Source organism: Nilaparvata lugens, chromosome 1 (assembly GCF_014356525.2).
Source record: "Nilaparvata lugens isolate BPH chromosome 1, ASM1435652v1, whole genome shotgun sequence".
NCBI lineage: Eukaryota > Metazoa > Arthropoda > Insecta > Hemiptera > Delphacidae > Nilaparvata > Nilaparvata lugens.
Window position 1 is genome coordinate 27766453 of NC_052504.1, and position 19058 is coordinate 27785510.

The 19058-nt window shown below is 35.2% G+C and overlaps 1 protein-coding gene across 21 annotated transcripts in view; it reads left to right on the top strand.

Moving 5' to 3' along the window:
* LOC111050628 (NAD kinase) overlaps positions 1 to 19058 on the top strand; it is a 97303-nt gene that overhangs the window by 66918 nt on the left and 11327 nt on the right. For 14 of the 21 annotated variants that reach the window (XM_022336976.2, XM_039424291.1, XM_039424298.1 and 11 more), the window contains 5 exons: positions 7365 to 7448; positions 10651 to 10780; positions 12169 to 12363; positions 13154 to 13256; positions 15680 to 15874. In XM_022336976.2, coding sequence (XP_022192668.2) covers positions 7365 to 7448; positions 10651 to 10780; positions 12169 to 12363; positions 13154 to 13256; positions 15680 to 15874 — 707 coding nt within the window. Of the gene's footprint in view, positions 1 to 1703; positions 1955 to 5918; positions 6336 to 7364; positions 7449 to 10650; positions 10781 to 12168; positions 12364 to 13153; positions 13257 to 15679; positions 15875 to 19058 lie in introns of those variants that run through there. The other 7 variants (XM_039424326.1, XM_039424331.1, XM_039424375.1 and 4 more) reach the window with 7 other exon arrangements.

The window sequence follows — 19058 nt, forward strand, 5'->3', positions numbered from 1 at the left end:
ATCTCCAGTTGAACGTTTATCATGGGTCCCAGCTGCCTAAGAAATGTCGCTAGGTAATGTCAGAGGTCCTGAAAATTGATCAGGTGCGACCTGAGAACCTCGGCATGTGGCATCAGTTCTTAGCCAGCAATTCACACGCTATTGACATTGATTGACTTATTCCTAAAAATGTTGCATCATCAGACGATGTAGAATGTAGATGACTTGATAAAAAAAGTGAAATTTAATTTGTAATTATTATCAACAAATTGAAAAATCTCTGACTGGAAAGAGGAATGGACAGGGATGATGCATACTGCAAAACTTTATTGGCATTCGCAGTTTTAGGGTGGTATATTTGAAAACGTATTCGTCCATTTCAAACTTCATGAATAGATTTAATCTTATTTTGTGTGATCATTCTCCCTATTTCTGAAAGCTATTTGTCTGCTACAAGAGTATCAGCACTCATCCATCTTCTTGATGCTTGAACTTTTCATCATTCTCTCATGCATGAACGAGAGAATTATATCTTTTTAAAAAATACCGCGAAAATGATTATGCAAATAAGCAAATGGATCAACTTGATCTTCCCAATCACAAACCACTGAAGATGCAGCATGCAGTGTGCTGAGATAATGAGTATCTGGTTTTCTCCTTTATAATGTCACGGAGTAAATAAACTGTTCTCTTTTCTGCGATAATGTCTGAAGAACGCTCTTTGAAAATGTATTTATGAAGAGGAAACTCCTGTTACAAAGAATAGATACAATACTCTTGGTATAATACAAGCAATTAATTTATATACCGAGGAATTCTAAATTATGATTCCAATCCAGGGTATACTGATATTATTCACACTCTAATCAATGCTACTTTCGAAAGCTAGGGAATTAAACAGCATCTAATCATCTATTCTATCCGATCAGAAGATTTTTCGGAAGCTATCCTTCAGTCGTGATTTTTCTATACAATAGAAATATTATTCATGTGAGATTTTGCTAAAAATTCTCAATTGTAGTCATCCTTCTTATGATAGCAATTCAAATTTTCAGCTCTTACATCTTGAAATATCAGTGAATGTTTCATATTCGTTTAGATCTCATCTTGGATAGAAATAATTGCATAGCGTCAGTCATTCTTCTGCTAGGATCAGGGATTAGGGAGGAAGGTGTCGGAAGGCCCGACTATACGGCTACCTTGCAGATAGAAACAGCACAGTTGGTACCAAGTAGTGTCATTTTTTCGAGCTGGTCGCAAATGTCCAATTGCCCCATCTCCATCTTCTTGCTAATGTAAGTTTAAGCAAATACCTCTCATTTTCTCATATTTTATAAGCTAATCCCTGTCCTTATGCACTTCACCAATTTTTTTAACTCTCATTATTTCTATTTCCTGGACACTGATTCTCACTGCATAGAAATCACTCCGGAAACGAATAATAAATTCATAGTAAATTCACACTTTATACTGTAATATTCACTTTGAACAGCATTCTTTGTCAATAACTGCAACATTTTTCATTCAAACAATGCTGACAGTTTGTTGCGAATCTCACTATAGAATGTCTCTTCAGATTTCAATCTGTGAAATATTACAGTTGGCATGATCCGCTTTAGGGCATGTCCTTGGCAGCCAGCGCTAGGTGAGAACGTAAACAGATAGGTCGTCTTCGTTGTAGGAAAGTGAAAGGAGACGTCGTCGTAATTATTCTTCTTGCGTATCAAGTGGTGGGTGATGGCGTATCAAGTCTCTGGTTTGTGTGTGTCATCTGTGGCGCTCTCAGACAGTGTCACAGTAGGTGTTTGGAGCGCCAGAGGTGGTCATCAGTTGCAGTGTTAGTTGATCAGCTGAATCAGCTGTGGAGACCCGGACGTGGTGGAAGTTACAGCATCACAATGCAGCATGAAGGCAACAACAACCCACCGCTCTGGAGGTGCCACAGCCTTGTTGATGAACAGGACCTCAGATACCGGTCGGTCAAATCGTTTTTCATCAAATAAATTACTCTCTTAAACTCCATCGATATTCAAAGCTGGTTCACAATTTGAGCACTCATATGCGGAAGAATCTTTCGTGTTTATCAATATGTGGATAAAAATGGGATCTCTCTCCAATCTGGAAACTGTGCATGCAGTTTTTATGATTTTATTTCTTCTGTACAACATCTTCATATAATGTCGATTTGCATATTTATCTTGCAAATTTTTACTGTACATCCTAGGTTGTGCAATCTTTTTGTGTGCTTCCCAGTAATTTTATACACTCTCAAGTGGAATGAAATAATGCTGAAGCTATTTTGAATCGGTTGAAAGCTTGTAAAACACGAGCAATTAATGCAATATAATACCATACAAGTGTTGAATAGGAAATATGCAGAACTCGAATAATCAAATTTGATTGATCACACAACTCAGCATGTCATATTTTCAAAATTTCAAATCAACGTGGTTGAGTTTGTCAATTCTACTATAGCACTGTTTTAATATACGGCCATCTTCTAAAAATCTATGAAAATAGAGATTCAACTTCCAAAAAATCAATGGACAATAAATATACTATAATATATACTTTGATCTAGAAACCTAATTTGAAATGAGGCTGTATCGAATATCTCATGTAGCTGCCGAACAATTAAACCTCATCCAGGACTTCTGGATGATAGTTTTGAAAACTAAATAATTGACAAATATTATCCTCCAACCTTCATCATCCCACTTTTCTGATCCAGTAGAGTTGTATTCTTTGTGTTGAAGGGGAAATGAAGAGGGATATGAGAAAAAATATATTATTTTGTTCTATTTATCCACTTAACAATTCTCTCCTTCATGCCGAATCATCAATTTCTTAATATGATAGCCTTGTCTGAAAATTCGAACGATGCCCTACTTTTATCAGCTCTAAAATAGACTATTCTCAATTAATTCGTTTCGAATCCCACAAATTTGAAAGTAATGCTCATGAGTTTGTGTATTCCTAACTCTTGATAATGATAACATCCATAAAAACTTAAAATTATTCTTCAACTACACTTCCTGAAATTGCCACCAGAGTTGTTAGAGTGATCGAATATTTGGTTTGGAGAAGTCTTTTACTAATATTTATAGTTCAGTGTTTCTTTTCTAATTAATGCTCTCTGTCCAATGAGAACAATAGTGAACTCTTGCTTATATTTAGGTAAATAGTAGATCTGAACAATTTCATCACATATTTTATATATAGGCTAAGTAAATTACGAACAATCAGATCTCCAGTTCTCTGTTAATCAGCTCAAGGTTCTTAGAGAATCAGTCATCATTTTAAATCATGCATCATGATTGAATTATTATTCTTGAAGATTTCATTGTCCATTGCCAGTGACAATCCCTATTAAGTACATAATGACATTGGAATATTATTATAATTACACTCAGACCAATATTAATATTGCTAATATTCTTTAGTCTTTGAACATTATTTAATATTTGGAAATACTTCAAACAACGTCTCCAAAAGCTTTGACTTTTGAGGAAATTATTCGAAGAGATTGAAATGGATAGATCGGAACTCTTAATGTTAGTTAATTTTTCAATGCTTTAAATTTATGTAGTGTTCATGTTTCATTATTCCTTAATAGAATAAACTTGAACAATTCATTTCAAGTCCACTGAATTACTTGAAATCGTATCAAATATTAAACTGAAGATTCAAATCTATTTGTTACAGCTTGGATCCATTGAAGAAATTTTATTCACACAAAATTTTATATTGAACAAATGCGTATGTGTGAAAGTTTAATATACATGAAATTCTATTCAATTGGAATATTTTCAACATTAATAAAATTTAAAACATTAAATGATTGAAAGGGTATGATGAACGCGAACGAGAACCATTAATGATGTGGCTCATTCATTATCAAGCTTTCTATTGTCTTGAATTATTCATGCTTTGGTTGAGTTGAGGCCTTCACAAAAATTAATTTTTCTTTCCAATTCCATTGAACGGGGTTTTCTTTAGCTTTTCAATCTCTATTCAAATGCCTTCTTATCAAAAGAATGCCTTCTTATCTTAGTTCAAAAACAAAACTTCCACAATAAAACATTGCATTAAATATTGCACTACTCACTACTCGAGCTGGCATGAATTAAGGCTGTGCGTAAGGTTTTTGCAAACTTTGAACTGTTGACATATTTTAAAGGTTTCAGATTTTAATAGTATCGATTTATTAAAATTTAAATGATTTCCAGGAGAAAAAATGTTTGTTAATACTTTTGGAGATATGAGCGAAAAAAGTTGAAACTTTCCAAACAGATTACTTTAGTTAACAGATAAATAAATGGAATTTTTAGAATAAATATTATTTCTCACGGTATTGGTAATTGAGAATTTTTTCCTGCAAATATCAATTATTGAAAAACTTATTCAAGTTTCGAAAAACGATTCAAAACTACTCATATTCAGTTATTTTATTTATTCACCAAAGTACATCATACATATCTACAGAGATGTTAAACGAATCTGATTGTAGATAAATATTTTCAATTATATATTTAAATTATACCTTACCAAAGCATCAGAGGATCTATGAGTTATTATTTAGCAAAATGACCTGCATTATGTGCTATACTGAATAAATAATTTCTTTATTGCCTTCAGATCTTCTCATTGCCACAGTCGTTGAGTACTTGACCTTCCACTGAACATGTCTGTCAATGAATTTAATGTGTTTTGTTTGAACTAGGTGCAAATAGACTGATTACTAGTGTACTAGTGACTGCTTACTCCTGCTGAATAGTGTGGTGTGCGCCCTTTCGCTCCGCTGACCATTCGCGAGTCCAAGACAGCGACCAGACCAATGCTATCAGTTGAACTCATCGCTTTGTCACTTTCACTTTGAAATGTCGCATTCACAGCACCGCCTATTGAGGCCATCACCTTGACGTTTACCTTGAGATGCCTTGTGGATACACACAGTCTCCTGTGTACAGAACTTTTATCGTGCTCTTCCTTGATATGGAAGCTCCTGCTCCTCGCCGCCGCACAATGTCAACCTTTCCTTTCCAACTTGCACGCCCACGCTATTCACTTTTGTTAGATCTGAGATTTATGATTTGTTTCCTGCTTGTAAACATCTCCTGTTGTCAAAGGCAATATGAATATGGAATGATAGAGATAATATAGAGTGATCCGAATGGTGAATGATACACATTAAAAACCTCATGACCTTTGCTCTGTATGCAAAGCTGTCCAAGAATAACCTATATAATATCTGACCATTGTTCAAAAATATAGCATGGGGACCCACAAGGAGGGGGTTGGACGCAGACTACGTCCTTGAAATTGTTAGTGGGGGGGGGAAGAAAACAGGGTTTTTTTAATTTAGGGGGGTTGGGTGCGTTTATTGGTTTGAGGGGTGGGCACTCCTGAATATAGCCTCTTCTGTTGTGTTATGGAATCTCATGTTAGCTATTAATAAAACAAAAAACTACTGCATACTGCATATCATTCTATTAGAAAGAATAAATTAGTTGCAATCCCCTTCTTCTTATCAAAGACTAATACCTAATGTCTCATTTATCTATATTATATCATATTTTTCACTTATTGAAAAAATACTAAAAATCTCTTTGGTGGTTTTTGCAAACTTTGAACTGTTGACATATTTTTAAGGTTTCAGATTTTAATAGTAACGATTTATTAAAATTTAAACTTGCCTTGCATTTGATTTTCCCGGGCTCCCAGGCTGTTGAACAAAACATCACTTAACATTTGGCTTTTCTCATATCTTTCGTTATTTATAGTTATTCAACAGATAATAATATTATGAAATGTATAACTAGTACTCTCTAATAGACGTATTATAAATTTATATCATCCAACAACCAACGTTGGTCCGGTTCATTTCTTTGTTCTCATTAAAGTTGGCTACCATGATCGGCATCTCCTTCAAATCAGCTGATCAAGAGTTATCTTGAAGATAACCTAACCACACTTTCTATCAAATCGGCCGTCTGCTACTTTTGTACGGTAGTCGATTGTTTATTATTCTAGTTTTAGCAAATTACACTGTTTACTATCCATATTACAATGAATACATTACAATAGTTCTGATATTATATTATCCTAGTCGATTTTCCAAAGTTTAGCCTATGGGAGAGGCATCTTGTGAACCGTCAGTATTGTATTACTTTATGGCTAGGTTATGATTCAGAGATTTATGATAAATCAATAGTTTATTGCAAATCTTAATAAATTATATTGTTTTACATTCAAAAAGCTCTATTCTTTGAATCAATGTACGTAATTGAGTTCTTTATATAATTTTGAGCAATGTTGAGAGCCCATGGTAATGCAAAGAAAAAGAAGCCAGCGTTGTAAGTTTTAAATGTTATGTGTGATTTATGGTAATAATATAGGATTTTGATTAGAGACTATGAATGTAACTTTGCTTATGATTTGCTACTATCAACCATACTAACCGAATTATACCCTCATTTCATTTAATAGGTTAAAGGAACTGGTTATAAGTAACTCTTTGTTATATAAGTCATGTAGGCTATTTAATATTTTAAGCCTGTACATTATGTAACAATATCTTATTAATCTGAAAGCTTGGCTTGGATCTTTGCTAGATTGATTAAGCTAACACTATTTTATAAGATATGGCCGTAATATTTAAGTTTATAGTTTATAATAAGTGAACGGTTTCTTTCTAATTGGCTATACTAAGATTTATCATTGTGAAGAATATTATTGGTGATTATTTGTAGATTTTTTTTAATAATGAGGCTAGTAATTTATGCTTCATAATAATTTTCACTTGAAAGAATGTAGACTTAATGTATTGAATTTATTCAAGGCAGAAATAAATACTTAATATTAAAAAAAACATCAATTGCCAAACTGTGTTTTTGCTTACATTTTATTAAAACTTATTAGACTCAATATTTGCGAGATAGTTTTTGTTGAGACGGCAGTTGATTTTCCAGCACCACCAATTCAATTAAATATTTATGGGAAGTGTCCGATTTGGCGCAAGGTCCCCCTCAATTTTCTTGTAGGCGCATTACCGTCTTGCACTGTTGTCGAGTCAGAATTTATCGCCCTTAATCTGTTCGTAGACCTGGCAAGAGTGCAGTATCATTGATTTGTGAAGATTTGTGTCTGTCCCAACTTGATTATTTATTCAATCTAAAGAAATGATGGTCTAGTTACATGAGAAATACGGTTTGTTTAGGAAATATTTTTTTGTGTAGGTCATCTAGACCTTATATTGATTAAAGTTTATTTTGTAACTGATGTTTCTTTTTTTCTGTTGGTTAATTGCTTCTATCCTGAGTTATTGTCAGTAATTCTTCACTTGATTGGTAAAATTGATAGTAATTAAATTTTTGTTTTTACAGGAGAACAAGGTCTCTCAATGCACCTAGTCCCATTCAGCAGTTTGGCCCCTGTGGGCGTATAATGAAAAATTCTGCAATGGTCATGTAAGTAATCAAATTTTGTCTTATAAGTTGAATTATATAAATATATATTTTGATAATATTATAACGTCAAATACTTCAGTGTAAAGTGCTGATTTCCAATGAGTTTTTGCTCTTCAGTGTGGACAAAAATATAATTGAGTTTAAGGGAAAGCTCACAAATTCAATTCTGTGAATTTGTGAGCTCTCCCATAAGAAGGAAGCTGCTAATTCTTCAAAAATCAGGTATTTAGTAACCAATTTGATCCTTGTCCAACAAGCTCTTCGAGCATTATTAGAAAAAACGTAACATTACTTTATGACAATACAGTAAAAGTATCAAGATTTTTTTCATCATAAGAAAAGTATTACGTTACTTTAACAACTCTGTTACTTGTTTATTGCAATGTTCTATTGTCTTTTTCATTAACTCTATATTATTTGCTCTGCATATGAGACGTTTGATAACCTATGCGTTTGTACATTTCGATACATCTCATAATACAACTACAATAAATTAAATCTGTCTTTTAATACAAATAAAGACATGGTTACTTGAATTTATTTTTTTCTGTTAGAATTTTTCCGAAGTGAGCATTTTTTGTCGAAATTTCTAAAACTCATCAATTTTGGTCAATCCTAATGGATTTTTCACTTTGAAATGATTCAATTTTGTCATAAAGTTGAAAAATATAATCACTATTACTATAACTACTATATATTGATAACTATGTAGAATGAACTGATATAATACATTGAACTGATGACATAAAAATAATATTACTACAGCTCCATTTAACTTTAATATCCTTCAATATTTAATTAATTGAAAGTTAATTCTATGGATAGTTCAGTCATTCTATAGAATTTGTACTAAATATTCAATTTGCTCTCGGGATACCACTTTTATTGGAATAGAATAGCATCAAGTGCTTTTTTTATATTTTACCGGTGTACTTTACTAATACATTACCAACTAATACATTTTTGTGTATTGCATCAATAAAATGTGAAAAGGGTTATTGATGCTATTTTTTATTTCAATTTTATAGGTCTTATAGTGTAATAATAATTGGTCACCACGCTAATACAGAGTGACGCAGAGGAACGAGAAATTTCAAATATTACAGTTTGCAGCTGGGAGTCAATGGATTAGAAATTTCGCACAATTCAAGTGAACACATAGCCAGTTTGTAATCAAGGGCCATTGGACCGGTTTGAAACGTGCAATAAAGATGAGAGCATTTCATAAAAAATATCTAGAAACTGCCGCACTATTGATATTTTGGCGGCATTACCACATTGACGTCATGAACGTATATGAACGTATCATGAATGTATAAGGAGATATCTGGAGTAAGGTGCACAGTGCACAGTTTCCATAAATCAGGCTGCAAACGTCGAATGAGACATCTTTCTCATGAAAGATGAGTTTTGTAAGACAGTTTTGTAATTCTGATTATTATGATCACGAAATTATAAATACGTGCTGTTTTGTTCGTGATTCCATAGTTTTATGAATTTATTCGCGGAAAAGGAATTTCAAAATTTCCTGTTTTCAATCCACCTATTAGCCGTGCACGTCTAATGTGAACACGTCTTTCCAATACCATTTCTAAAATCGAAGAGGTACTTTTCGACATTCTGACCGTAGGAAAATAAATGGCATAATGAATACATGCCATTCCATTAGTTTTATACATTAAATATTTCTCGCTCCCCCGCGCCACCCTGTTGAATGGTGTTGTAATAATTGAAGAAAGCAAACCTGTGACTGTAATTGTTTATTACCAATTTGTTGGAACTATAAACATTGTGGTGCTAATAATAATAATGATCATTCATGATTTGTTAGACGTACTGTAATTGCTGTCTCTACTTGTTTGAGTTGAATGCATATTATCAGAGGTATTTACATTTTTTGATCCATTGGCTATCAGAAATTTCAGCTTTGCGATCCCACTTGAAGGATTATATTTTGTCACTCCATGTCTACACTTCAATCCTACTAGTAGACATGGAGGTTACCTGAAACATTAGAGAGTAAACTTATTGTACGAATTTCTGATGATGTGATTGATAGCGATTGCATTTTTCTGTATAAAAATATTTAATTTATTTCCCATATACATTACAATGAAAACCGCTTTGAAACGTTCTAAAGATATTCAAAAATTCAATTAAAAATTTATTTATTTTGCACATCAATACAAAAATTATGACAAAAAATAATTGTTTGTTTACATAATTTACCTTATGTATAATATTACAGAAAGAACTTCATAATGATAAATAAAATAAAATTGTACATTCATACATTTATTCATTTGATTATGGAGTGTGATAATTATAAATAATATAATGATACAAGTATATAATTTTGAATTTAGTATTCAAGTAGCCTATTTTCCATTTCCATTACGCTTGCATAGCAGTATAGATAGGTGTCTTAGTTTGAAAATAGCAACTATTTGCAACCGGAAATCGAACCTACTCGTTCTTATAAACTGAATATTAATACTTCACATTATCACAATAACTTTTTAATATTATTTGGTTCTAAATGGTTTCTATTTTTTTGTACATTTTTTTCTGATCATTGTTTCAAAAAGCTACTACCTAATTTGACTTCTGGCAGTCGTCGGTCGTGTTGTAGTCGCAGCTACGAAAACGTAGTACCTTAACACAATCATTTCCATTATTAAAGGAATTTCCTGCTTATAATGTTAAATGTTAATAGTAATGTTGATATTGGGTTTTCCATGTGCCCTGGAATTGAATTATAAGCCGGCGAAAGGAAGCAAAAAATAATGAATGAGTTTTAATAAACGATTGGGGAAGATGAGCTATGAACATAACTCACAACGGAAAGTGCACATCATCCTCTAAACAGACAGCTTGTTCATGTGTCGTTAGTAATTGTTAATCATCGTTCTTCTTCATCCATTGTAATGGAAATTGTCGGCAGCGGTCTTGGGAAACGAATTATAATGAATAGCTGCATACTAATCAGCCAGCAGACTCGGAGTTTCCAGTGCATCGACGCTTCAGTTTCGAGACACTTAACCTGATATATAGTATGACAAGTTTGTTGTTTACATTTCAGTTGTATCAGTACCTCTCGAGTGGAATGTGTTAGGAATCGATCTCTCAAGTCTCATGTTGTTTGTTTTTGTGTTTAGATTGGTTTATCATCGAAGATTAAAATGGTGTTTGAACATTACAGGACAATTCAAGACCCCGCAAGCCAAAGGCTGACATGGTACAAGCCTCCACTCACAGTGCTGGTCATCAAAAAGGTGCGAGATGTGTCCGTTCTGTCGCCGTTCGTCCAACTGGTGCGATGGTTGATAGAGGTAAGCTGCACACATCATCTTTCATTACAATAATAAGTTATCCACGATGTAATATCTTCGTTATCCACGTTGAAATCTTATTAGTATATTTCGGTACAATTTTACTGCTCTGTCTTGAATCTAAGTTTTTACTTTGGCAAAGCAACCCTTCTTCATATTATACAGTATTTTTTCAGTAGGCTCACGATTTTTTCTTTTTGTGGATGAGAATGATGCCCACATCATCTCTCAACTATGCGTGTGTAAGGGATCAATTAGAACAGCATATTTTAAGGTTTCCAATAATGAGTCAGCTCTTAAGATCGCACATATCTGTGGCTAGCTTTTCAATCAAGATAATATGTATCTATATGTGGTGGAAATTGAAGGATTAGAGGGTATGTTAATCCTCATATAAACTATTCCATTGATTTTATCCAAACAACTCATAAATAACAAACTATCAATCAAATTAAAATATAAATTGCAATTGTTTTGAAGGTTTATCAGGAAAAGGCGTCAAGTTGAATTTCGTATGAGGTTTTTTCATATAATGATATTCTTATATTTATATGCAATTCCGCATATCTTGATCGATAACTTAACGGAATAAATATTTCACTAACCTTATAAAAAATATGCAGGTGTAATGGGAGGCTTACAACATGCATAACTTCGCATTATAGTGGTACATTATACTTTCCAAATTCTTCGAAAAGTAGGATTTGAATCACATTGTTTGAAACTGTCAATTTATGGATACAAATCACCCTTTCATGTGTTTATGTTCATTTTTCCTATAACATTATATTTTCTATTTATTGATAAACAATAGATTCTTATCTCAAAATTACGCTCTTTATGAAAGGAAATTTTCAGTTAATTTAATGAACAGCGTTCATAATCTGGTGAAAGATATATTGAATAAATCAACAATAGATAAGAGATTTTCACTGACTGAGAAAAAGGAAATGGAAATTGAATTTGATGTAGGCTATGAATCATCCAAACAAACTCGAATGTTTCAAACGTTCGGTTTTTTATCTGAATGTGAATGTCATTCATTCAATGTGTTCGACTCTTGTGTAATTGACAGGAAAAGATTGCCAATTATCACATAATATGTTATGATTTTGATCCAGCGGATTCTGTGTGTTAGGACGAGGATGCTTGCTAATATTGAACTGAGGAGGTTTCAAAGTCATAAGCGTGAAGACTAGTGAGATGGTTCAAGATTAGTTATTGATAATTATTATATGCTGTATGTTGAATGTTGAAAGTTGAAATAAGTATATTTTCAAAAGAAATACTGATATTTTCATAGTGCTCTTTTGGTTCAGTTCCTTAATTTTTTTATCAAACTTGACTTAGAATTATTCGCATCTGGTCATGTATTGTTTTGTTTGCAGGAGAAGCGTATGGTGGTGTTTGTAGAGCAGTCTGTAATGGACGACTCTCTTCTCCTGACCAATTCCGAGTTCACTGGAGTCAAAGATAAACTCATGACCTTCCGAGATGGCAAAGATGATTTAACTGATAAAATCGATTTCATAATTTGCCTCGGAGGAGATGGTACACTACTCTACGCAAGTCTGTTATTCCAGGTAAACATTATTCATTATCTCGATTACTTGAGAGAATTTTCATTGAAACTCTACAGCATAGCATTGCATAAAATTTCATCAATATTGTTTCTCATATGCTTGATTGAAAAGTAGACTACAGCTTTTGCATCTGAAAGTGCTTGATCCTCAAAATATTAGTGTCTCTTGAACTACACCTGCAAATTCCTTATAATGGAGTTGAAATATGTAGTCAATTGAGATTTTAATTAGATGATGACTGTATAGTGACTACTTATCTTATGTGGACTGGTTGTACACTTGCATACATGTAGTCGAAAAAACCTTTTACAAAACTGTATATTCTATGTGTTTCTGTGATAAACCCTTCGAAACAACTAAACCTGAATAACTCCAAATGAGCAACAAAACAACCATAACCTCAAATCAAAAGCATAACCCAAAATACATTACTTCAATTTTTAACTAGATAGACAAAGGAGGTTAGAAGTTTGTCTGGAAGACTAGCCCTTATATATGCGCGATCAACTATCTAGAGCCGCTACATATTATTGGCATTTATACTCACTATATTATATGCAGGTGTAATGAGGCATTTAAACATGGGGCTTATAAAAATGATTTGTATTAGTATTTCCAAATAACACAATATAATTAATTTTAATATCATTATATATTATTATATTTAATAATTTATATAATATTAATTTAATAATTTTGGGCACTTGATAATGGCCGAAAAAGTCAAGTAGTGCTAATGAAATGTAGTTATAATTATAACCCATAATTAATTGGTTGTTGTTAATTTCAGCAATCCGTGCCACCCGTCATGGCGTTCCACCTGGGCTCATTGGGTTTCCTAACACCCTTCGAGTTCGAGAACTTTCAAGAGCAAGTTACAAATGTACTTGAAGGTAAATCATTTTCAGTTATAATTACATTTTTTATGCTCACCTATATTGATTATTCTTGTTTACTAACCCATAACTATGTAAATTACTTTATTGTGCAGTTCTCTATTGGAAATTATTACAATTGCATAATAAAGGGATAATCGATTCAGGGGTATCTTTGTAGTTTTTCTATAAGACTGTGTAGAAATGTAATTTATCCTCAACTATAATCAAGATGATGTATGTAATTTAGACTCTCATGGGAATATGATATTCATGTAAGCTTATTTTTAATTGCTAATATCGGGTCCGGCATTAAAACCTGACGATTTTTTAGGGATAATAATTAAAGTGTGTTTCGTACAATTAAAACTTGTAATATATCAATTCAAAGATCAAATTGTGCAATTTACAGTGAATCACATAGATTACTCAAAATGTTTTTTATTTGAAGATTATGTTATCCAAATGATTTCCGTTACTTTTCACACACTCAACCTAATTCTAAATTTTGCAATTGCTCGCTCAATCATCACTTGTAGAATTGCTTCGATTTCTCGTTGGATGACTTCCTTCAGTTCTGTGGATTATTGACTGCCCCATAACGTTGATTTTGTTTATTTACAAATCCCGACGAATGAAAATGTTCCTCGTCACTTGAAAGAATAACGTCATCCTGGTGGACGTTTTCGAGAATGATCTCTCAAGCGGCTTTGCGATGTGCCCAATCATTTGCATTAAGTTGTTTCACTAACATTATCTTATGCGGATGGAATTTCAGGTCGAAATGAAGAATTCGTCGTACACTTCGATCAGAAATGGCTAGCGCAACAGTATGTTTCTCTGCTGAACGTCGTGTAACAGCTACTCTTACCGCGTTAATGTTTTCAGGCGTTCTCAAAGTCCTTTTTCGTCCTGTTGGTTTCGTTTTTAAAGCAGACGTCGTGTTCCTAAAATTCTTTACCCACAACAAGATCGTATTCCCACTGGGAACAGGCGCGTGTCGATTTAAATTATTGAAAGTCTGCGAAATGAACGATGTGTTAAAATAACTGAGTCATTATTTTTAAAATAAGCTTCAATCACAAACGCTTGATGTTCACTTGACCACGACATACTGGCTACTGAAATGGCAAGAATGGACCCCTCGATGTACAACATTTCCGCCTTTTCAATGACAGTGGTGTCAATGACAATTACTACAAAATCGTCAGATTAATATGCCGGTCCCTGTATAAGTTAGCTAATGTAATTGAGGTCCAAGACTAAGTAGATAACTGTGTATGGTGAACATTGCAACAAGTCTTTTGTTTATTAGGTAAACCAATACCTGTGTTCTTTACAAGAACCAGGAGTTTTCCCTATACTAACATCCCATTCATCACCCGGTTGCTTGTTGCAATCCAGTGTGATATGCTTGGCAGTCTCTTCAGACTGATTAGTCCTCGAGACCTACGTGAGTTCCACTCCTGGCCTACTTTAAAGGTCCTACCGCTGAGGAAGGGTTGGCCAAGTTGCGTCTAGGGCGCCCGGCCACCCTCGACTCAGCCTATTGACCAACATTTTTTGTGCCTGGAGTTACACCCATCTCTGGTCTCTTGGGTTTTTGTTTTTATCCCTCCAAAACTCTGCAGGGTCAGAAGCCTCACCTCTCCCAAGAAGTTTTGCCTAAATGGCCGTCCTTCTTTGAGCAGTGGTGAGGTTTGGTCACTCCACCCAAATCTCGTGACCTACGTGGTCTTTATGTAGGTCCTTCCGCTGAGAGAGGGGACGCCAAACTGCCTCTAGGGCGCCCGGCGCCTGGCCACCCTCGACTCAGCCTCTTGTCCCACATTTGTGCCTGGAGTTTCACCCATCTCTAGTCTCTTGAGTTTTTCTTTTTGCCCCTCCGAAACTCTGAAGGGTCAGAAGCCTCAACTCTCCCAAGAAATTTTGCCTGAATGGCCGCCCTTCTCTGAGCAGTGGTGAGTTTTGGTCTCTCCAACCACAAACTCGTGACCAACGTGAGTCTCACTCCTGGCTTTTTTATAGGTTCTTCCGCTGAAGTAGGGGTCGCCAAATTGGCACCTGGCCACCTTCGACTTAGCCTCTTGACCTACATTTGTGCCTGGAGTTTCACCCATCTCTGGTCTCTTGGGTTTTTCTTTTTGCCCCTCCGAAACTGCTCTGATGGGGCAGATCCCGTGGGTTTGAAGGCAAGGCAACTTCTGGAGTTGCCTTGAGGTCCATTTTAGTCGCCTCCTACGACAAGCAGGATACTGTGGGTGAATTCTGGCTTTCAACACATTCTTGAGTACGATGATTGACTCAAAGCTCCCCCAACTCACAGGGGGCTTTGCACCATAAATGACCAGTGTGTATTCTCTGATCAATATTTTCCTTTCTACAGTTCCATTCATTGCAATATATTTGTTCCAATCATGATTTATATTGTATGATTCTAGGCCACGCAGCACTGACACTACGCAGCAGGCTCCGATGCATCATCATGAGGAAGAACGAGGAAGTAACGAAAAACACGAAGCCAACGAATCTGCTCGTTCTGAACGAAGTGGTCATCGATAGGGGGCCCTCGCCCTACCTCTCCAACATCGATCTCTATCTGGATGGAAAGCACATCACATCTGTACAAGGAGATGGTCAGTGCAATTTCAAACTATGGTATTTATTGAGATATTTCGCGAAATATTTGAAACCCCACGTTTCCAAGTTCTGTGGGTTGGATTGGACATTCAACTCTGTCATCTTGCTTGAGTCTTAAGAACAGGATTGAAGAAAAGTAGTCTCAATTTTGTAAGGATAATAAATGTGACTCAAAACTTGAGATTGAAGATTGATTGATAGACCACAGAATTCTGTGGTCTATCATAGTACGCTTTGTAAACTAGTGCTTAAAACTTTTGAGGTTTTGCTCCTGTTTGTTATTCATACGTATTAACCTTGAATAGATTCCTAAGAATGAAATATTCTGTTCGCTGGTAGTCTGAAATATGTAAACATCATACACAGATGGAGGTACAGGGTGGGGCAGAGCCGATTGACGAGTTTGGAAGGGTTATAAGTAATGAACCATTCAACTTGGAAAAAATTCTTTAATGGGTTCAATTCAGTTTGAAATATAGTTTTTATTGTTAATTATTTAAAAATTATATCAGTTGAATGGTGGACATAAGCACTGATGTAGCGTATTTTTGAAGTTTTAAAACGCATTTTTGTACACTGTGATTAGTGAGGCTCTTCTCTGATTCACTCCTTTAGTTCTTCCAAGGTGTGTGAGTGATCTTTAAAAACTTTTTTAGTTAATCTCATAGAAAAAATATGCTTGAATCGGGTGAGCGTGCTGGCCATAGTTCTTTGAGAATGGTAACATCACCTCCCAATGTCACCTCCCAGCGTTATGTGACAATGCTACAAACGTTTCTGCGCCCCAAATTGGAAGAACTTGCTGAGGAACATGACTTGGGAGAAATATGGTTTAGCAGGATGAAGCTGCAGTCCACACAGGGCGCATTTCAATGAATGTGTTGAGACAAATGTTCCCAGGGCGGCTTATCTCACTAAGGGTGGACTTGAGGTGGCCGGCACGCTCACCCAATTTAAGCAAATGAGATTTTTTCTATGGCGTTACCTCAAAAATAAAGTTTTCAAAGATCGCCCATACACCTTGGGAGAACTAAAGGAGCGAATCACAGAAGAGCCTTACCAATCACAGTGTGCCAAAATGCGTTTTAAAACTTCGAAAATACGCTACATTAGTATATTGCTGCTTATGGCCGCCATTCAACTGATATAATTTCAAAAAAGTTATCATTAGAAACTATATTTCAAACTGAATTAAACCCATTAAAGAATTTTTTTCAAGTTGAACGGCTCATTACTTAAAACCCTTCCAAACTCGTCAATCGGCTTCGCCTCACTCTGTATTTATAGAGATTGTGAGTGTGGGGCTCATTCTATTACTTGTTTTCCGTGGATATTTGCGTTTGTTGAGATCTACTTTCATTTTGATTACTGAAATTTATTTGCATTGAGTGAACAATAGATAGATCTGGAAAGAAAGAAGATCATACACATTTTGATTCAGTTATTTTATATATGAAGAGTTGCAATCATCAATTCTGTAACAAAGCTGTCTAGGAATCTCTTTGAAGATTCCCGTAAGGCAACAAAATAAATTCGACTAAAATATTTCAGTCTCTCAAGAGACACATTTTCTTATCGATCATTGTTCTAAATAATTTCAGTTTTAAAATATTTTCTAAATTTGGGTGAGAAATATTACAAGGAGTATCCTTATTTCTTCTCTCACTGCTTCTTTGTAAAAATTATAAATAAATAAATAGGTCTATGGACATGAAATATTAATATCATTGGCATTTTCTGTATTTGTGAATTTTACCACTTACAAAGTTTATTCCATACATTGGAACTACACAATCTGTCATATTTCGTAATCATTAATATCTCTGAAATCTTACAACACACTTCTTCTTTTTCGATGGCGCTACAGCCCAAAACGAGCCCTGGCCTCCTCTCTTACAACTCACTATTGAGTCCATAATCAATGGTATCCACTTTCTTACCAACAAATTCATCTATCTATCAAGTGTTCAAGGTTTAATATTTTTGTACGGTACTGATTGTATCAAAAAGCATAAGTACAAGGTGCGCCAGAGAAACTTACTTATTTAAAAAACATCCCGCGCGCTGAATTGGTCGTGTAGAGGGGCAGGAGGAGGCGCATCTAGAGGGGGGAGTTCCCAAGTTCATCCTCTCTCAAGTAAGTAGCCATCATGCTCTGGTCTAGAGAGCAGCGGGCTTTCGCACTTGAGAGCTTCTTTTCTAATGTTCGATCACTTGTTGTTGCCACGCAATGTGCCTTCCCCGCTCGATTTGAAATTCCTCCTCACAGACTCGTTCCTGGCTGTAATTCGGTTCTGATTTTGCTGCCCGTCAAAATGCATGTGATATGCTGATTGACAACCTGCCTGTACTCGCGGAAATTTTTTTCAGTGACGAGGCTCACATGCGTTTCCTCAATGCGATTTTTTCTATGGGGTTATTTGAAATCCCTGGTATATGTCGATCAACCACGGACCATAGCACACCTCAAGAACAACATCTGCGACGCCATTGTCAACATACTGATTGATATAGGCTACTGCCACGAGTGGATAAAATTTCAAAAATTGACGTCATCAGTGTATGCGCAATGGGAGTCGCCATTGATCTGATGTCATTTACTAGACTGCATGAAAAAAAATAGCGATATTGTATTCTCATATAAAAAAATATTAAAACAATATTGTTTTTGAAGGGACGGATTCAAGGATCCAAAGAACCCCACACGTCAACCGAAGCTTATTGTGTTCCCAAGTAGTAAGCTAGTTAGGCAAACCAATACCTATGTCCTTTACAAGAACCAGGAGTTTTTCCCTATAGTAACATTTCATTCATCAACTGGTAGCAATCCTTGTCGCAATCCAGTGTGATATGCTTGGCAGTCTCTTCAGACTGATTAGTCTTCGTGACCTACATGAGTTCCACTTCTGGCCTTCTTTGTAGGTCAGAAAGCTCAGGAAGGGACGGCCAAGCTGCCTCTAGGGCGCCCGGCCACTCTTGACTCAGCCTCTTGACCCACATTTGTGCCTAGAGTTTCACTCATCTCTGGTCTCTTGGGTTTTTCTTTTTGCCCCTCCGAAACCTCCCTGATGGGGCAGATCCCGTGGGTTTGAAGGCAAGGCAACTTCTGGAGTTGCCTTGAGGTCCATTTTAGTCGCCTCCTACGACAAGCATGGATACTGTGGGTGAATTCTGGTTTTC